The 19,043-nt window shown below is 35.9% G+C and overlaps 1 protein-coding gene across 4 annotated transcripts; it reads right to left on the bottom strand.

The window, feature by feature from the left end:
• Nucleotides 1-9,523: 9,523 nt before the first annotated feature.
• On the bottom strand, nucleotides 9,524-17,991 carry blk (BLK proto-oncogene, Src family tyrosine kinase). Of its 4 annotated transcripts, none has more exons than XM_053488993.1 (15): nucleotides 17,845-17,991; nucleotides 17,301-17,422; nucleotides 16,748-16,889; nucleotides 16,501-16,585; nucleotides 16,344-16,374; nucleotides 15,917-16,010; nucleotides 15,649-15,747; nucleotides 15,454-15,557; nucleotides 14,035-14,184; nucleotides 13,196-13,348; nucleotides 12,239-12,418; nucleotides 12,056-12,132; nucleotides 11,301-11,451; nucleotides 10,588-10,719; nucleotides 9,524-10,421 (listed from the first exon to the last, which is right to left on the bottom strand). In XM_053488993.1, the coding sequence occupies exons 4-15, from the start codon at nucleotides 16,582-16,584 to the stop codon at nucleotides 10,219-10,221; spliced, it is 1,458 nt and encodes a 485-aa protein (XP_053344968.1). In that variant the 5' UTR covers nucleotide 16,585; nucleotides 16,748-16,889; nucleotides 17,301-17,422; nucleotides 17,845-17,991; the 3' UTR covers nucleotides 9,524-10,218. The 4 variants fall into 4 exon arrangements, with proteins under 4 accessions (XP_053344968.1, XP_053344966.1, XP_053344969.1 ...); XM_053488991.1 differs by having other exon boundaries at nucleotides 17,301-17,396; XM_053488994.1 differs by lacking the exon at nucleotides 17,301-17,422 and having other exon boundaries at nucleotides 16,748-16,851; nucleotides 17,845-17,988.
• Between the last annotated feature and the right edge of the window lie 1,052 nt (nucleotides 17,992-19,043).

Raw genomic sequence — 19,043 nt, 5'->3', positions numbered from 1 at the left:
TCCTGAGCTGCCAGTGATCCAGACCTGTCTGACCCATCCTGGTGCCCCGATCTGGTTGGAGTTCTCGTCGCATGGATGCCCCGTATGTCTCTTTGGGATGCGTCTGGTGTCTGGGGATGGTTTCACTTTACCATAAAGACGGTTCTGGCCTCGACTGGTGTTGACAGCTGTTTCTCTGAGGACTTGACTTGGCTGCGGTTGCTCGATAGTTCAAGACTGCAATTGTCTCCAATAACTACCTGGACTCCATATTAACATCAATTAACATCAACTGTTATGCCGAACTGGCTGCCACCTAACACACTGTATAAATGCAGACAATTCCTGCTTTCTGTTTCAAGCGAATGAGGATGGGTTCCCTGTTGAGTCTGGTTCCTCTCAAGGTTTCTTCCTATTACCATCTCAGGGAGTTTTTCCTTGCCACTGTCGCCCGCGGCTTGCTCACCAGGGACAATCTGCTCATTTTGATTCATGCACACTTACATTCCATACAGACTTAAATAATTCTTTAGATTGTATAAAGCTGTTTTGCGACAATGACAATTGTTAAAAGCGCTATACAAATAAAATTGAATTGAATATCATTAAAAAAATAGGTCATCCTGAATTTTATCATAAGTTTCATTTTTTTACACTATATTGTAATATAGGTAAATCATATATACAGTAGAATGATCATAAATGCACATGTGACTATATTTACATATATATTTATTTTTAATTATCTGCTCCTTTGTTAAAATGCTTTGTCATTTTTAAGCATTTGCCAGTTTTGTGCTATCAGCATTTGAGTTTTCTTTTCTACCTGTTCCATCTATGTTACCATACAGTATGCATGTTTCTCCATGCTGCTGCTCTTAATAACATTATTAATCCTGTGTGATTTGGTACAATATGTCTTAGTAGAATAATTGTAAATTTGGTTTTTGGAGCAGAGATACTGGAAGCAGGTGGATTGAATGAATGAATGTGTGCGCTTTGTGCTCTAATTGGGAAATGCAGCGTTACACCTGAACTCACTGCCCAGGCCAGTAAGGAGGCAGGGCCACTGGGAAATCTCCCAGTCACCAATCTGGACCTGCAATCAGTTACACTACATTGGGGAAATAATGAAAAGGTTAGCTGATTGTTTTTGTTGAGCACTGTTGTACCATCAGAATACAGGATTTCTAAGCCTTTCCCAATGTTTTTCTGTCCAGCTTTGGTGAGCCTGTTCCCAACATTATGTCAGATTCTGGTTGTTGGCTGACAGGAGTAATACTGACAGGAGTGATAGTAATAGTTATAGAATGATGTGTTCTGCTGTTGTTGACCATCTCTCTCAAGTTTTAATGTGTTATGTGTAATGGGATGGATCTTTGTTCACCAAATTATTAAATAGTGCTTATTTAACTTACAGTACCATATCCTTCCTGAAAAAGGGATTAATTTGTCAAATTCTGGCACTCTTCCAAATTAGATGTTACTGGCTCTAATGCACTATACTGTAGCTCAACTGATTTTTTTTGCACCTTTCTGAGTAACTGCTGTGATTGACAGCAATATGATGTGAGCTTTGCTATACTGAAAAAGTTTATTTGTGTTATACAGTATATTATACTGTATCTACTGTATGTATGCTGCTTTTTATTTGTACTGTAGGTTTTTCCACCTTGTCTTTAGTAAGTGAAACATATGTTTTACTGGGTTGAGATCAGAAGATTGACTTGGCCGGTAAAGAATATCCCATTTATTTCCCCTGGGTCGCAGTCACTGTAGATTTTGGATCATTATGCATCTGCAATATGAACTGGTGTCCTTGCAGGATTTTATTAAATCTGATTTTACTAAATCTGAGCAGAGCGTATAGGCCTACAGTATACACTTTCGAGTTAATCATTTTATCAGCAGTCATGTCATCGATAAACAGTAGTGACCTGATTCCAATGGAACACATGCTTAAGCCATATCACTGCATCCACCATGTTTGACAGATGATGTGTTTTTTTGGTTCATGAGCTTTTAAATTTTTCCCCAATTCTTTCTTCTTTGGTTTCTTAAAAAAAAGGAATTAACTGGCAAAAGCCACTTCCAATGTTTTTGCTATTTCTCTGATTTTGTTATTTTAGCCTAACGACATACAGTAAAAACCTCTTTGTAGCTCATGTTGAGAGTCTGGATGAACAGCTTCCAAATGCAAATGTAACACTCAGAACCACTTTCAGACTTTATATCTGCTTGGAATAACAACGGACCTGGCCACACCTGGCCATGTAACTGCCTGTCAGCCATTTGTTTACAATATGAACCCCAAAATGTGTGCCTAAGCATAAAAATACTGTAATACTTACTGTAATGCCACACATTTGTTAAATGCCTTAAAGTTAAACCTGAAATTCTTGACCTCACTCATATGTAGTTTACCGGGGCCAAAAATGCTCATAATGTGCAAGTGGTGTTCATAAATTATTGTGTGTACAGTTCCCACATACAGATGTGTTTCTTCTGCAAATTGGCAACAAGTTATCTTTCAATTTTCAATGATTAAGTGTTATTTCAGGCTACAGAGATATAAGCATCTGCTGTATGTAGTGCAGTTTTAATAGATTTCTTTCTCCTATAAACTTCTAGCAATACACTAGTAAAATGTAAGGTTGAATAAAAACGCCTCAAGGTTGTTGCATTAGTCTTAATATTGTTCATGCTGCTTAGGTATGTGATGTGCAAATTAGATACTATTAGAATGATACAATTTGGCTTCTTGTCAATATTTTGGTATGTTAGCTTTAAAGGCTTTTTACAATCATTAAATTTAAGTACTAGCTCTTTTATAATTTTCATATTACCATTGTTTATCATTTTTATATTTCAATAGGCATTTAGGTTTAACAACTGTACTGGTCTTTAACTGTTTATTGGTCTCATCTTATTTGCTGCTTTATGGACATATATTGATCTATTCTTACGCCATGACTCACCTACATTTGTAGGAGCAGTGTGTCAGCTCAAGTACAGTAAGTGTACTGGTGCATTAAGTGTACTGGTAATTTATATGACTCACTAAAGCAGACACAATTCAATTCATAAGTGATTCATTGCATAACGCTTTTAACAATGGACTTAGCAACAATGCAGCTTTACAGGAAGAAAAATTCTGGATTAAAAAACAAAAAGTTTGTTCCTAATGAGCAAGCCGGAGGCAAAAGTGGTATAGTGGTATATCTGATATGACATGACAAAGAAATCCTAACAGGAAGCAGACTCGTAGTTGAGTGATACCAGATACAGTACAGTGTAGTTTAGCCATAAATATATTCCTTTTAGATTGTTTGCTAAGCATAGAAAATGTGTATTGAGGTTACCAACTGGGTATAAAACTGCTTGTGGCCATTTCAATCCTTAAACTATTGTGACTGCTGTCATAAACCATCGCAACCATAGTAAAATTATTTGTATTAAATACAATCCAAGTCATCTTTGTGGTTATTAAGCAGAACTATCCTCACAAACCAATTCACAATTACCTTACGTTTCTGATTTGATCACTTTTGCAGCGTTTAGTCAAAAATCATATTCTAATCCAAATTATTAATTCAATGTTTTAAATACAAAAAAATACAACAATTTAAATACAACAGTGGTCTGATTCCCGGCCAGGTTTGATTCCTACTATTAAAGAGAATAAATGCATATTATGTCTGACATTTGATAAAATCTCTCTTTTTGATTCTACTAGCACTCAGGTCCCTAGTACTTGTGCCGAGTCTATCAACAGGTCTGACTGAAGTTTCTAAAGCCCAGCAAATTGCTTAAAAACTTTGAGTCTCTGCAGCACGCTAAGGTTATATCCATCCATCTTTGTCAATACTACGTCCCCTGTTGAGGGCAGCAGGGAACTCACGGCACAAGGCAGGGTTCTCCCAGGATAGGGAGTCAACGCATAAGCGCACACATTCACATACACACTGGTCTGGAACCCAACCTACACCACATACAGTACATTATCTGGACTGTGGGAGGAAACAGGCATACAGGAGGAAACCCACAAGCAAACCTTATTGACACAGACCAGTTGCATGAGTCAAACCCCCAAGCCTGGACATGCAACGTAATAGTGTAACCACTAAGCCACCATGCTGCCTCTTATGCATTGTTTCTCTACCGATGTAAACACAGACAGCCTTTAGTTGTTCTAATTTCTCCTGCTTGATTACTAACAACATTGTTTTTTAACTTGATTTCTTATCAGACAATTGCATAAAATGTTGATATACTTTAGGAAGTCAGCTTATCATTGATGTTTAACTGTAAAAAATATAAGAATCTATATATATAATAAAAATTTAAAGTTGGCGTGTCTGTACATTTAAGATATTTGTGAAAAAAATAATTTTGGGGGGAAGTAAGATGTGTAATAGTACCTGTCAAGATGGTTTTTGGAAATTTTGTCTGTTTGTTTATGCACGCATTACATAAAAACTACTGAACTAATTTTAATAGGGTTTTTACAAGTGTATTTGGCCAAAAAAAGTCATTTGGTTATCTCAAAATGCAACAGATGGCACTTCTTTTTTTCGTACACGCTTATGAGTGTGCAATCAAAGTCTACTTAATAAACGCCCTTATTCCGTGCACTTGATGGTAACAGATAAATTTTTTTTCTTAATTCCAAAATTCAACAAATGACGTTTTACATTTTTTTAAACCTGCTTATGAGTGTGCAATTAAATTCCATGCAAACAAAATCCCAGGCACATCTAGTGACAAATCATTTTTGTCATGTGCTGCGATATGAAGAGCCGCACCACGAGATGTAATAGTATTTATAAGAGCCCTGACGCAGGGCTTCAGAGGGGGTCAACGAAATAGGAGGTTGTGAGAGTGCTTATGATATGGAAAGACCCTCCCGAGATAGCGAGATAGCGTTGGATTATTAATTTATGGAATAATAGGAAACCAAAAGAAAGCTAAAACTCAAAATAAACAAAGCTCCACTATCTATGCAAGAAAAAACGGCACTGTGGGAACTAAAAATAAAAACTTATGATCCTTTCGGGGCTTATGCCCTTTCCAATGATTTATCAGAGAGTTGTGTTTTTTCTTTTAAACTTTATACTTAACCAACTCTCTTCCTCTTTTCCACTCTCTCACCAGCGACGTCTTAGGAAGACAGAGTCTTTGCCTCTGTGTCTCGATTTCCTGCACGCTTGTCTTTTCTTGTCCTAGCGCTTGCCAAATGCCACATTTACAACATTCTTAGTGGGACAATTTCTTTTTTCTAGATCACTTATTATATGAATATATATATATATATATATATATATATATATATATATATATATATATATATATATATATATATATATATATATAAAAGTCAAGTGTCGATTTACACGTAGGGTAGGATGATAAAAACTAAATGTGTGACTAGCAACTGATGTCTCTGATGTGTGTATATATATATTAATATAACCATTTATATATTTATTTTAGTTGAAGTTGCTTTGCTTTATCCTGATACACTGTGCTGACTTTTGATGGTTCTATTAGTAGTTCATTTTTGATGGTTATATTCTTAAAATTCAAATATTTTTTAAGTTTCTTTTTACACAAGCTGCTTCTTTTTGCATGAGACATCAGTTGCTAGTCACACATTTAGTTTTTATCATCCTACCCTACGTGTAAATCGACACTTGACTTTTTTTCTTCAATGGCAGGGCCTTGCTAGTACGTTGTTGGTCTTTTAGCTGCTTCCATTTAGCTGGTCCCCACAGCGACCAATTCAATCCGTTTTTCACTGCTCTTCCTGACGCAACCCTTACATTTTATCTGGGCTTGTAGCCGGCATCGCATTCAGTGGCTGGAGTAAGGGCATTGTTTTGGAACTGAACCCAGCCCTTCTGTATGGCAGCCGAGTAACTTACCACTAAGCAGGTGTTTACTAGTATAATATATGTAATAAGGGAAAAATTTAGTCAGTCAAACATACTGTATAATTAATTGTTTTGCAGTAAAAAAAAAGTATGCAGAAAGGATTAGATGAAGACCGTCAGCAGTATTCATGTCTTATTTGATGACGGTACAGTATTACTCATAATAAAAATAGAGGGGGGGGGGGGGTGGAAACACAGATAGAGGAGATATGAGAGAAAAGTGCTTATTATGCCCTGATCTTTTTCACACTATGTCATGGACTTTTTCAGTCAGGCTCACTTTTGAACAAAATTAGTTTAGCTGACAGAGGCAGTGAAATTTGCATGGATACTTTCTTATGCTTGTGCACATTCTTACCCACAGCAACCAAGTCATATGATGTATGACCCAGTATTTGCAATACATACAGGCAGCAGTAGCAAGCACAATGTGCCCTAGCGTAACCTGTTTGTGTATTGCTTAATTCTGATTAGCTAGAAAACTTACCACTGTGGTTTGGTCTAGTTAGGCTGTGGTTGGGTGAGGAGGAGCTGTCAATTTCTTTTAGGTCTCAATAACATCCTTACACTATGTCATAGAGGAAACTGCCATGACTAGCTATGTGCTAAAGTTGAATGCATTGTATAGCACAATTCAATTCCAATTTTTGTGTTAACAATCCAAGTGGTTGTTATGACTACTTTAGAGCCGTCTGTGGTGGTGTTAACCATGAGCAAGCCCATAACCATTGACAGATGGTGATGAGGGCATTTAACTGCTAAGTCGATTTTAGCAAGAGAGTATCACCTAGGCACTAGACACAGCATCTTACGCTCCTTTGATAAGGAACAGTCATAATTCTTCCACAGAGAGGATGATGACTTAGATAGAATAAAACCTCCAGGATCTAGGTTCAATTCCAGGATTGGGTCTGTGTGCATGGAGTTTGCATGTTCTCTCTGTGCTTGGAGGGTCCAAAGACAGGCAGATTAGGCTAATTGGCGTTCCCAGATTGCCTGTAGTGTACAAATGCTTGCCACTTTGTAGATAAGCGCATGTGTGTGTGTGTGTGTGAGTGGCGTGCGATGGAATGGCACCCATCCAGGGTTTACCCCGCCACGTGTCCCAAATCTCCTGGGATAGACTGCAGGCCCCCCATGACCCTACATGCAGGATAAAGCGGTATAGATGATGAGTAAGTGTGAGAGTAAGTGAAAACAAGGTACAAAAAAAAATAAAAAATACCAAGCCATCCATGTATTCAGATACATTTTATATTATACATATAACGATTTTAACTATGGACATTGTCACAAAATAACCTTACAGACACATAAATATAGATATAGAATCTGGATATACTGTACATCACTTCATGACCTTGTTAGAAAGTCCACATGACTCACATAGCTTTAGGCTGGAGCATGTGACTATTATTCTTACATATGATGTTTATATAACCTTCAATTGTTATTAATCACCTAATTGTAATCAATTTTAAACATTTTCCTAAGGCCTTTGAAATTAAGGGGATTAATTAATTACAGTACGGACTAATTCTAAATGACTAGGTGTTGTGTGGGACTGAGTATTAGATAACTTGGATAAAGCTAGTACGCTTGACCTTCACGCTCACCTCACACCATCAAGTGCAGGCTGCCCTCTGGTGGTTTCATAAATGAGAAGGAAAGGGAAGAATCAAGGGAAGAAGGGGAAAAAAATCGTAATAATTTCAGATTAATCCTGTCCAGGTTTGATTCCTGCCTCAGGGTTTGTGTGCATGGAGTTTGCATGTTCTCCCTGTGCTTGGTGAGATTCCTCCGGTTACTAACCATAGTTCAAAGACATGCTGATTAGGCTAATTGGCGTTCCAAAAAAGTCTTATGTTAGTGGTACAGTGCCATGTCACACTTATACATTTTCTTTGGCTGCTTAAATATTTTTTCTGACCACATGTAAGGGGTTAATAATAAATATTATAATTATAAACTGGCTAAGGTGTTGATTAGTGTGAGTAAATATACAACTAGTCATTTAGTGGGTTTTGATCAACTTTGTCAGAATCTTATTAAGGGATATAAAAACACATACAAACATACAACCGGTTGCATCACATTTTCTTGTTGTAAAATTAGAATAAATAAAATCATTCGGAAAAATGAGAGGAGTCATGTCATCAGAAAAGTTACTTTTACTTATTGCAACTTCTGATAAAATACATTAAAATACTTTTCTCAAATGTACAGTGCTTGAAACCACATACAGTACAAAGCTTGTATATAAATGTTGCCTGAGTAGGAAGTTGCTGCTTAGCAACACGACCGGTAATAGTCACAGTCATTTCATAATAAACTCTCATCATATGAGCAATATCCATCACACATGTATGCCGTTTTAAACTCAAAGGCCACATTTTTAACTATTTATTCATCTCAAGTTTTTTTTTCCAAATGCAGAGTAGGGCCAGTGGTTCTGTTTGGAATTTCAGGCACAGCAGCTCTTATCATTGACCGTCGAATATGTTCTCTTGCAGTGGAATGAGAGGAATGCCTACTCATGGCTTCCTGTTTCCGTTAGGCAGGAAACCTTATGGAGCAACTCATGGGAATTGGTGTCATTCTTATGTCTTATCTATAAACATGTCTCAGCCTCTTGGGGGGAAGTCCAAGAGAGAGAGAAGGGAGGAGCGCTTTAGGTGTGTCTTAAACACAAATTTGAGCATGATTAGTGAGACTTAATAGTTTTAACTCCAACGTTGCCAAATATTCAATCAAGAATTTACAAAGATAATAATAATAATGATGATAATAATGTAATAGAAACCACATTGTTTTAAAATGATGAAGAAACTTAATGTAATAATTAATACAACTGCTACTAATATACACCCTTTAAAGCACTGTATTAGAAACATTGATACTGTGGGCCTCCCTTTGCTCTTAAAAAAACAGCCTTAATCCTACTGTACATGACAGAAATTCTATTCCTACGTCTATTAAGTCTCATGTTCTACCAGATCCCTAAAATGTTCTATAGAACTATATCCTGTCACTGGGAAGGACATTCAAAAACACTGAAGTCATTGTTTATTAAAAAATTAGCTTTGTAATATGGTGTATTTCATGCTGAAAGTAGCCATTAGAAGAGATGTACAGTACATAGTCACAACAATACTCCAACAGGCTGGGGCATTCAAGCAATGATTACAAGGTTCGGGCACAAAGTGTGCCAAGTAAACATCCCCACACCGTCACACCACCACCAGCCTGGACTATTGGCACAAGACAGGTTGCATTTATGGATTTATTTCAAATTCTGACCCAACCATCTGTGTGTGTCAGCATAAGGAAAGATTCATCAGACCAGGCTATACTTCTTCAGTCTTCTATCCAACTATCCAATTTTTGCTGACCCTGTGCCCACTGTAGCCTCAGCATTGCACTGGTGCCTTATCCTGGTTCAATTAACTGCATGAATTTGTAAGTGTACAGGTGTCTCTAAAAAATTTGTACATATTTAGTGTACATATACTATCTTGCCAATAGATCGTTCAACTTTTTTTTCAAAAAACACTATTATCCTTTCTAAATTGCATGTTATATTGCAAAGGTATGGATGGTAACGATCTGTTTTGGCATAAGTGCATGGATAATTCAAGAGCTATTTTACTCGACAGGCCAACTTCAGTTCCATGCTTTTAAATATAATACATTTATGTACAGTAACCTTTCAAACATCTCATTAAAAAAAGACATTACAAATATATCAAAATATGCTAAATGTGTACATACTGTATATATAAAATATATTCAATTTAAACTTCTCTCCTGATCTTTCCTAAATTCTTTAGTTCTGTCCTTGCTGAAGCAGTTCTGCTTTACTGCAGTGCCACACCTGGCAGATCTTTAAGGGGATAAAGGCAACAGATTGATGTCCACATTAGCAGGTCGGTAATAACAATGACCCAAGCTTTTTCTTCGAAGTGCCACAGTCGATGTCTGACCCCAATGTTGCAGAAAGTGCAAACGTGATGTGTCCAGCATGTGCTTGTAGTACATAAAAAAATCATATTTGATATGAAATGCATGAGGTCCCGTGAACTAACAAATGTTCTCCAAATACACTCCATAATTTTCCATGTGAATTCAGGGATAAAATATAATTTGTTGAAATACAGTATGTCAAGGATTCATAATTATTGTAATTAATTAGGCCAGGTGCAGAAAGTTTACATTTTTTTGGTTTAGCCATTTAATCCGGTAATCCACTTACATCCTGACATCCTGACGTTTCTTATCCGTTAGCTTGTTTGAGTAGATTCGCTGACTAAGGCTGCATCTCATACTGGCCCTCAGTGGCAATGTAGAAGTCATTGAGAGTGTCTTGCAGGTACTCAAATGTGGGTCTGTCCTCAGCCTTTTCTCTCCAACATAACATCATTATGTCATAGAGTTCCTGAGGACAGTCATCTGGACATGGCATCCTGTACATCTTGTCCAGGTTACGGATCACCTCTGGATTTGTCATTCCTTAAACAAAACACACACAAATAGTATATATTATAAAGTATAAAATCATATATATATATAAATATATATATATATATATATATATATATATATATATACATATATATATATATATATATAAAGGCAAGATTGATGCCTATTTAAAAAGTTTTAGGTAACATGTTACCTGGATAAGGCACTCTTCCATAGGTTACTATCTCGGTCATGAGAATGCCAAAGGACCAGACATCTGACTTGATGCTGAACGTACCAAAATTAATTGCTTCTGGGGCTGTCCACTTAATTGGAAACTTTGCACCTAATTATTACACAAAGAGAAAATTGTATTTCTGTTTGTGTTGTATTTCAAATTGTATTTTGAAATTAAGTACTTAAATGGCGGATCTAACGCATTAGATTAATCGTTACATCAAAAAAGTAATCCAAGTACTCTAACGTACTGCGTCTTACGTTGTAACGCGTTACACCCAACACTAATTACAACACATTACAGGCATTACTTTATTTTTGACCAAAGGCATTAAGACCTTTAGAACGTAGGTAGCTACTAAAATAGTATCTTATCTATGTGTGATGTTATATATGGTATTATAATTCTGATGAAGCGGTCACTTCAACCAACACAATTTTAGTCATCGCATTATTTCCTGAGGTACCACTTGAAGATATTATCATGGCAAATAGTATTTCTACTTAGGGCAGTTCTTTGGTTTTGAGACAATGAAAAATTGTCAGACATTCCCTGACATTCCCTATGTTTTCTTTCTCTTTTAATAAGCTACCATTTGTTAATATTTAGTCTGCTTAGCTGGATGATGTTTGTATAGTACAAAATAAAAACAGTCTGAAAGAGAAGCAGGAAGAATGAATCAGCCGTACCTTCCTGTGCCGTGTACTCAGTCTCAATAATCCTGGCCAGGCCGAAGTCAGCTATTTTACAGTGCAGGGTTTCAGACACCAATATGTTGGCAGCGCGAAGGTCTCTGTGAATGTAATTCTTTCTTTCTATATACGCCATACCCTCTGCAATCTGGTATAAAATAGAGGATCATTTTTAATATACTAGAGTACCCTAAAACCAAATGGTGTCCAGAGCTGTATACACTAACTGACAAATAATAAGGCAGCCCCAAACTTTCAACAGAGTACCTGTGGAGATGATGTGTCTGGTCTTTATACTGTACATCCCAGTATATAGGGTACTACTGTAAGTGACCTATATTTTTATTCATAGGGCACTTATTATTAAAAAAAAAGTACTCTCCCCACTGATCCCCTCCCACCCCACAAAGTACATTAGCAAACTGTCTCAGGAAAGGGGGTAAGATGGAAAATATGATGTCATTTCTGGTACGGAAGTTAATAATCAAGTCGAGTAAAGCACATGCGCATAGCGTGACCACAAACAGAGCATAGGCTTTTTCCACTGCATTTATAACACAACCGTGACAGACACTTGATCTCAAAATAGCAAATGTGGTCTGCAGTATGTATCTACACTTTTTGGCTTTGATTAAATTTTGTTTTTATTAATATAAAGCAAAATAGGACATCAAGTACTTTTACAGACGGTTAAAGGAATGATGAAGATGTAGAAAGAGTGAAGTGGAAAAAAAACACCAGATTGCACCTACCTGAGCTGCCATATCTATCAGTTTGTGCAGTTTTAGTTTTCTGCCGTCATCGGTTTTCAGAAACTCTAATAAGCACCCTGAAATAAGTTCAGTAAAAATGAATCAATGGTTAACAAAACTATGAATGGATATCATTCAGCTGACTCTGACTGCTCAGGCAAGTAATGCTGAAAATATCCTCACCATTTGTCATGAACTCGGTGACTATGAGGATGGGCTCCTTTGTGACTACAGCATGCAGTTTAACAAGTCTGTCATGCTGCAGCTTCTTCATGAGATTAGCCTCCTGCAGGAAGGCCTCCGGCTCCATGCTGCCTTGCTTTAGAGTCTTAATTGCCACCTTCTTGTTGTTTTTATAGTACCCTGGAGTACGTACAGTATACAACATAAAAAAAATCAACCATCTCGTTGTACAATGAAACATTTGATTTGGTATTTAGATAAAATGTAAACACCAAATAAAATATGAATATATATAATATAAATATAATAAAAAATATTGTCAGAAAATTGTTGAGCCAAATATGTCTAAAAGGGTTTGTGGCTACGTTTTTTAGTGTGAAATACGCCCATAATGTGTATTAATGCAGGCTCAGATGCTAATTCCGGTAATCAGTATTAGTATCATGCAATCATCGCAAAAAAAACCACACGTGTCCTGAGTCGCAAAGTGTTACAGTGACTTTTTATGTGCTCTTTTTTTGGAGTTGAGCAGCTGATTAAACAAGCTATACAAAATCAAAATCTTAGATTTTTTTTTCCCTACGGGAAAATTGACTGATTAGTCGCAGCTTTAATTCTGTTCACACATAGCTAAGCTTCTTAAAGCCATAATGTAAAGAGTAGCACTAAACAGTCACTCAAATAACAGTTAGACTGCAAGTAGGTGTCTTTTGTGATAAAATGGTAAGGAATATTAAGCAATGATAAGCACTGATACATGTCTAACAGTCTTTACCTTACCAACTATAGCAGAAATCATTTGTGGGGGTGTTTACACTAAGCTGGCACCTCTGCCTTTACAGTCAGTCAAGCTCATCATACATACAGTACACATTTTATCACACAATAAATCTTAGGTGTTTGTTTATTTGTTTATTTATTTAACATGTGGATAATAATACACTGGTTCTTTCTTACCCATCCAGACCTCTCCAAATTGCCCAGCACCCAGTTTCTTCACCATCTTTAATGTTTCCCTTGGGATCTCCCACTCATCCTGATCCCAGGGTGCCTGAGGAGTAGTAGATCTACAGGGGCTCCCCAACCTCTGACACAGACCATCCGCTGATCCTACAAATATTTACAGGACAACAAAAGACGGGTGATGAGATTCTACGTAACTACAGATTTCCACATGCTGATTATGGAACTTATAGAGCATGAACAAAGATATATTCAGTAAATCTTTGCACGTGTGATAGGTTACTTTAAAGAAGATTATGTGAAAGCAACACTCTACGTAAAATACGAAAGTACACCATTAACTGAATGCCTTAAAATAAGTTGAACATTTGTTTAACCAATGCGCTACAAAGAAATAGGAAAATATGCAGATTAGCTATTATACATATTACAGTGACTCAAAAAAAAAATCACATCTATGACGTGAGTGTTTCTAGGCAAAGAGTAATTATGTGAGACTAGTGCTCCGTTGCTTATCTGGCGGTTAAAAAAAAAAGAAGAGGAAGAAAAAAAAGCTGAAACATTTAGAGGCATGTCAGGAAGTGTGCTTGGTAGCTGAGATGAGGGTCTTAAGCTGAAGAGATCAGAAGTTTGATAAATTCTTTCACTACAGTAAATAACTGTTAATGGAACGGCAATTCCATTATATAACTAGACCTAGAAATTTGAAAAAAAAAGAAAAAAAGAATTCATAATAACAGCTGTAATAAACAAAAAATAACTCTAATGGAAAAAGGATAAACCTATAACTGTACAGATGACAGTTTGAGTATCTTGAGGATCGTTTGACTCACTTGAGTAGTGCTGTATCAGTTCCTGCAAAGACGAGAAGGTCAGGGAGGGAGAGATGTAATATCCGCCTTTATCAAGCGTACGGATCTTATAGTGCTTGACCACATCACCATGTTCTGGTGTAACATCTCTTATAGACAGGGAGAACGCACCTGTTGGTGACATTTAGGGAAAATCTTGTTTAAAGACAGCTCTGTTTGGGGTTTTATCAAGATTTTTGGTTACTAAACCATACATTGCACTTAAAATAATTGCAATTCTACAGTATGACTGAGCTTCTACTCCTGTTAGACATTTTTTCTTTATTTTTTCTTTTGCTACAGGAACACAAATGTGTTTGTTTTGGTCCCCCCACCATCCCAAATTAAATAAATAAGTAAGTAAATAAATTAATAAATAAATCTGCTGTCTAATCAACATATTTCTTACTGCCTATTAAAGATTGTTTGAATAGTGTCTGATTATCATGTATCTCCATGCCTATGCAAAACTAAGATTTTCTTAGCCTTCATAGTTGCATAGCATGACCGATAAATGTTAGGAAAAAATTGACTAAATCAGAGGTATTACAGTAAGATTGATGATTCCATATGACTATTCAAGTCTAAGTGTAGGGCATAGTTACATCAATGGTTTAGCAAATCAGAAAAAAAAGATGCTAGCTGGCTAGCTAAGATAGCATAATATACAGAGCTAGCCAACTATAAACACATTAGATACACCAAATGACTACGGATTTTATTACTGATTCCTTACAATATTATTTAAAATTGCCTTGTGTAAGAATAAATTTTTACATATAAAATTAGCATATTAAAAATAAAAAAAAGTTAGCCCCCTAAAAACCTGAAGTAAGTTAATGATCTCTGCCTTCACTTTCTTTCTCAAAAGTCAGTGAAAGTTTGCTAAGGTTCCTGGGATGGTGTTTATGTACTGTAGCTAAGCCAAAACTTACTGAACCGTTTCTAAAAACTTGCTTGATATACAAGTTGGCTGTGGTTAAGACAAAACAGTGGCAGCCATTTTAGGCTGAGGAACCAGATTGAACCTTTCGCTCTCGATCAACAATTTCAAATGTGTAAATTTTGATTCATTCAAATTGGAGTGTGTACACTGGATTTACCCCCATTGTCTGAGCACATATTATTTTAAACATGTAAAAGAATATATTCTCCTTTAAGGCATAATTAATATATTGTGGAAATATAAAATGTTTATGTAGATACTACTGGCTGCAGAATAAAAAGAACCGGCATTCAGGGGTCTATAGAACAATTCATGGTTCCTCAAGATCATTAATTAGTAGTTTTTATACATATCATGATCATGTCTACTGTGGTGAAATATACTGCACACTTACAACACATTACATAAAATTGGCTAATACCGAAAATACAGAAAAACAATGCACCAGTTCTGACCTGGAGTTGTCTCGCTCTCTCTTACGAGATATGTGCCGACCCTGTTCCCTGGGGCTAGCAGGAGACGTTCTGTCTCCCTGCGACTTAAATTTTTGAAAAACCATCTAGAAAGCAGAATAAATGATGGCATGAATGTGGATGCTTACGCAAGTAGCATATTTGCATGCGTAGGTTAAAGGAATACCAATTGCATACCTTTCCACCTCCAGTGTGTGGGCTCGGGCAACATACGTACATGGAATGTATCCCTCATTTCCAGTAACCAGAGATTTGGCCAACCACCAGTCCCCATTTCTTTCACACAATTAAAAGGCCTAGTTAGTCAGGACAGTGCTTTGATATTGCTATGCTGGTCTTCATACATAATATTGGATCTTCTTGATATTGGATCTACAGTATATACCTGGTATAACTTAATGTAAGATAGTGTACATAAATATGAAAAATTAAACATTCTGCTTACTCATGTATGATTTTGAGTTTCTCTCCTTTCTTAAATGGAAGGTCGCTCTCGTTGGTTGGGTTAAAATCATGCTGCGCAATGGCGATGTCTTCACCTTCATGTAAAAATGAAACAATAAGCACATTAACATCATTACATTTAACAAACTGCATTGACATCTCAAATGGCATGCATTCTGTGTACCACATAACGCCTCCTGATGTATTCAAACAAATTATACAACACTATAATTTTGAATTTGCGACCACAAGCCCTGGTGTACACCTTAGAATTTTAGAATGAGACTATTTATATTCTCTTGCCTAAAATAATGAACGGAGTATAAATATTGTCCATATTCATCAGCTGCTGCTTTCACAAAAAATAGGGGGAAAAAACTGTTACTGTTTATTAGACGAATTTCTTAAAAACACAGTAAAGACATTACCGTTCGCCCCACTCTGCTCTTGTGATCTTTGCTGAAAATAAATTGAGAAAGGAAAACATTTAACAAGAAACAATCGATACATATACTATACACTATAAAATGGTCAGTATGATTTAGTCCATTTTACATTTCAGCTGTTACAATTTATTGTACTTACATGTGAGTTCCTGGCAGCTGCTGAATTGTTATTTATATTACATCTTTCTTTATGATTACCTGCACCACTGCATACGCAACCCATTCTTGAAAGATACAGAAAAAAACACGGTAGATTTCAATCATCTGTATTTCGCAGATTTATTATTTTTTTAAGATTTTACCTTATTTATGGCAAAATACTTGAATATGGTTGATCATTCTAAAATGTAATTATTATTAAATGTAACAGTGCAATTTATACATACCTCCTTGTTAAGAGCTGCGCTTTAACACAGAAATGTCAGTCACCACTAACGTCAGCACTCAGCTCTCTAATCCATATGATCGTCTGTATCATCATACTGAGGGGCTAATCAAAAGAACATGCTCAACGTAGATGACTAACACCTTAAAAAGAAAAAGAAACGAACAACACAACAAAGATATGAAATAATTAATGATAATTAACACAAAATACATAAAACAAAAAAAATATGTTTTAATATATAACTTTACAAAAGAAAACACAAATGGGAAATGTTTTTTTGACACAACTGTTTTACTGTTGTTACATTGTACATTGTAAGTTACAGAAAAAAAACAAAAACAAACACATATATATATATATATATATATATATATATATATATATATATATATATATAAAATCTGGAGCAGTCTTGTTAAATAAACAACAACTTATCATAAAAAGTATATTTTACAGGGCCTGGTTTTAAATAATACATTTAAAATGTTAATAGATGTCTGTTCATAATGTTCATAATCAATATCAAATCATACAGTCTCTTATTTACTTACATTTTTATTTGGAGTCAACTTCTTATAAGACAGAATCCAGTGTGAAGTGCCCAAAGATCTTCATCAGAATATCTCTCTAACAGCATCTGTTACTCACTGACTCACACGCACATAAACAGACCCTCATAACACACATACACCTACCTTTACACACACTTAGACAAAGTGCCCTAGGAGACCACATTAGCTGAAATAGTTAAATGTGCCACTGTTGGCTTTATTTAGTCTGCTAATCTCCTCCTTTTCCTCTTCACTATGCTTAATTCACAAACTTTGCTGCTTGAAGACTTTACAAAAATAAAAATGCAATGAAAATATGGAACGAATATATTGGTATGGTTTTTAATAAGAAATGATCATTTACACAGCACAATCGAAATGATCTCTCCTGAGTTTAAGAGGTGTATATAAACATTTTTATTGTACTTTGTTATGTAAATATACTGTAGTATTAGTATACTATAGTTATAGTCCCTTATAACATAAAAACTAAAATTCAGGATCATAAATTATTTTCTATTCCTTAAATAAAAATTTTCCTTACCTTTACAGTGAGGTTCTGTTTAAAATCTTCATGTAGAAGGAAACATAGAACCTTCCAGATAAGGTACATAAAAACAGCAAATAAGTTGTTAACAAGTGAGAATCCCCTCCAGTATTATCTCTTCTCAATTACAGGATGTTGTTTACTAGGCAGCACCAGTGCATTTCCTGCTTTCAGTCACTATGGTCTTCATACTCTGTACTGTGAGAGTGAATGCTCTGATGTTAACTGTTTGTGGTTATATGTGTTTCCACAACATACATACTTGTGTGAAACCCTAATATTTTTTATTAACATTTATACATGTACAATGTGTGAAAGGGGAGAAAAGAAGAACCACGGGATGACATTTTTTTTACTGTTAAAACACACAACTTACCAAAGGGTTGTTTTCAATTCAATTCAATCATTTCAATTCTTTTATTATTCATATAGAGCTTTTCACAATGGTCGTTGTCACAAAGCAGCTTTACAGAAGCAAAGGAATTATGGGAATAAATATCAAAGATCTGAGGAAATATTTATAAATTCTAATTAACAGATTGTCCCTGATGAGCAAGCCGAGGGTGACGGTGGCAAAGAAAACCTCCCTAAAATGACAGTAGGAAGAAACCTTGAGATGAACCAGACTCAACAGGAAACCCATCCTCATTTGTGTGATATCAGATACTGTATATATACTGTAGCAAGGATTAATTTGTGGTTATACTGTCTCATATGAGGCTGAAAGGTTAGTACTGTACATCCTGAATTTTTTTTAAGTTTCCTTTTTTAAGGTTTAACTTAAAAAGGTTTAAAACTCAACCTAAAAGAGGTTAACGTACAAAACTGTTAACTGTAGTCACAAGCCATCAGGAATAAATTGGCAAGTTTAAGACCATCTTCATGGTCAAGTGTAAACAGGCCCTGTAACCACATGCATCTGAAACAGACTACACAGGGCCATCTTTAGAAGAGAGCCAGAGGCCTCCATGTGACAAGAACTCCAACTAAAAGCACAAGGATGTGCCACACATGTCCAGAGGACAGGGGAGTTTGGGATCGCTGGCAAGTCAGGAGTGCCATGTATAGTCAACAAAGAGAGTAAGAGAGGGAGAAAGAGAGAACAGTTAGGTTAGGTTAACAATTAAGATAATGTTTTAACCTCTACCCACCAGGACATGGAAATAGCTTCCAACAAGGTGACAGAGGGCGGCACT

This window comes from Clarias gariepinus, chromosome 27, assembly GCF_024256425.1.
Source record: "Clarias gariepinus isolate MV-2021 ecotype Netherlands chromosome 27, CGAR_prim_01v2, whole genome shotgun sequence".
Taxonomy (NCBI): Eukaryota; Metazoa; Chordata; class Actinopteri; order Siluriformes; family Clariidae; genus Clarias; species Clarias gariepinus.
This window is presented reverse-complemented; position numbering and strand designations above follow the sequence as displayed.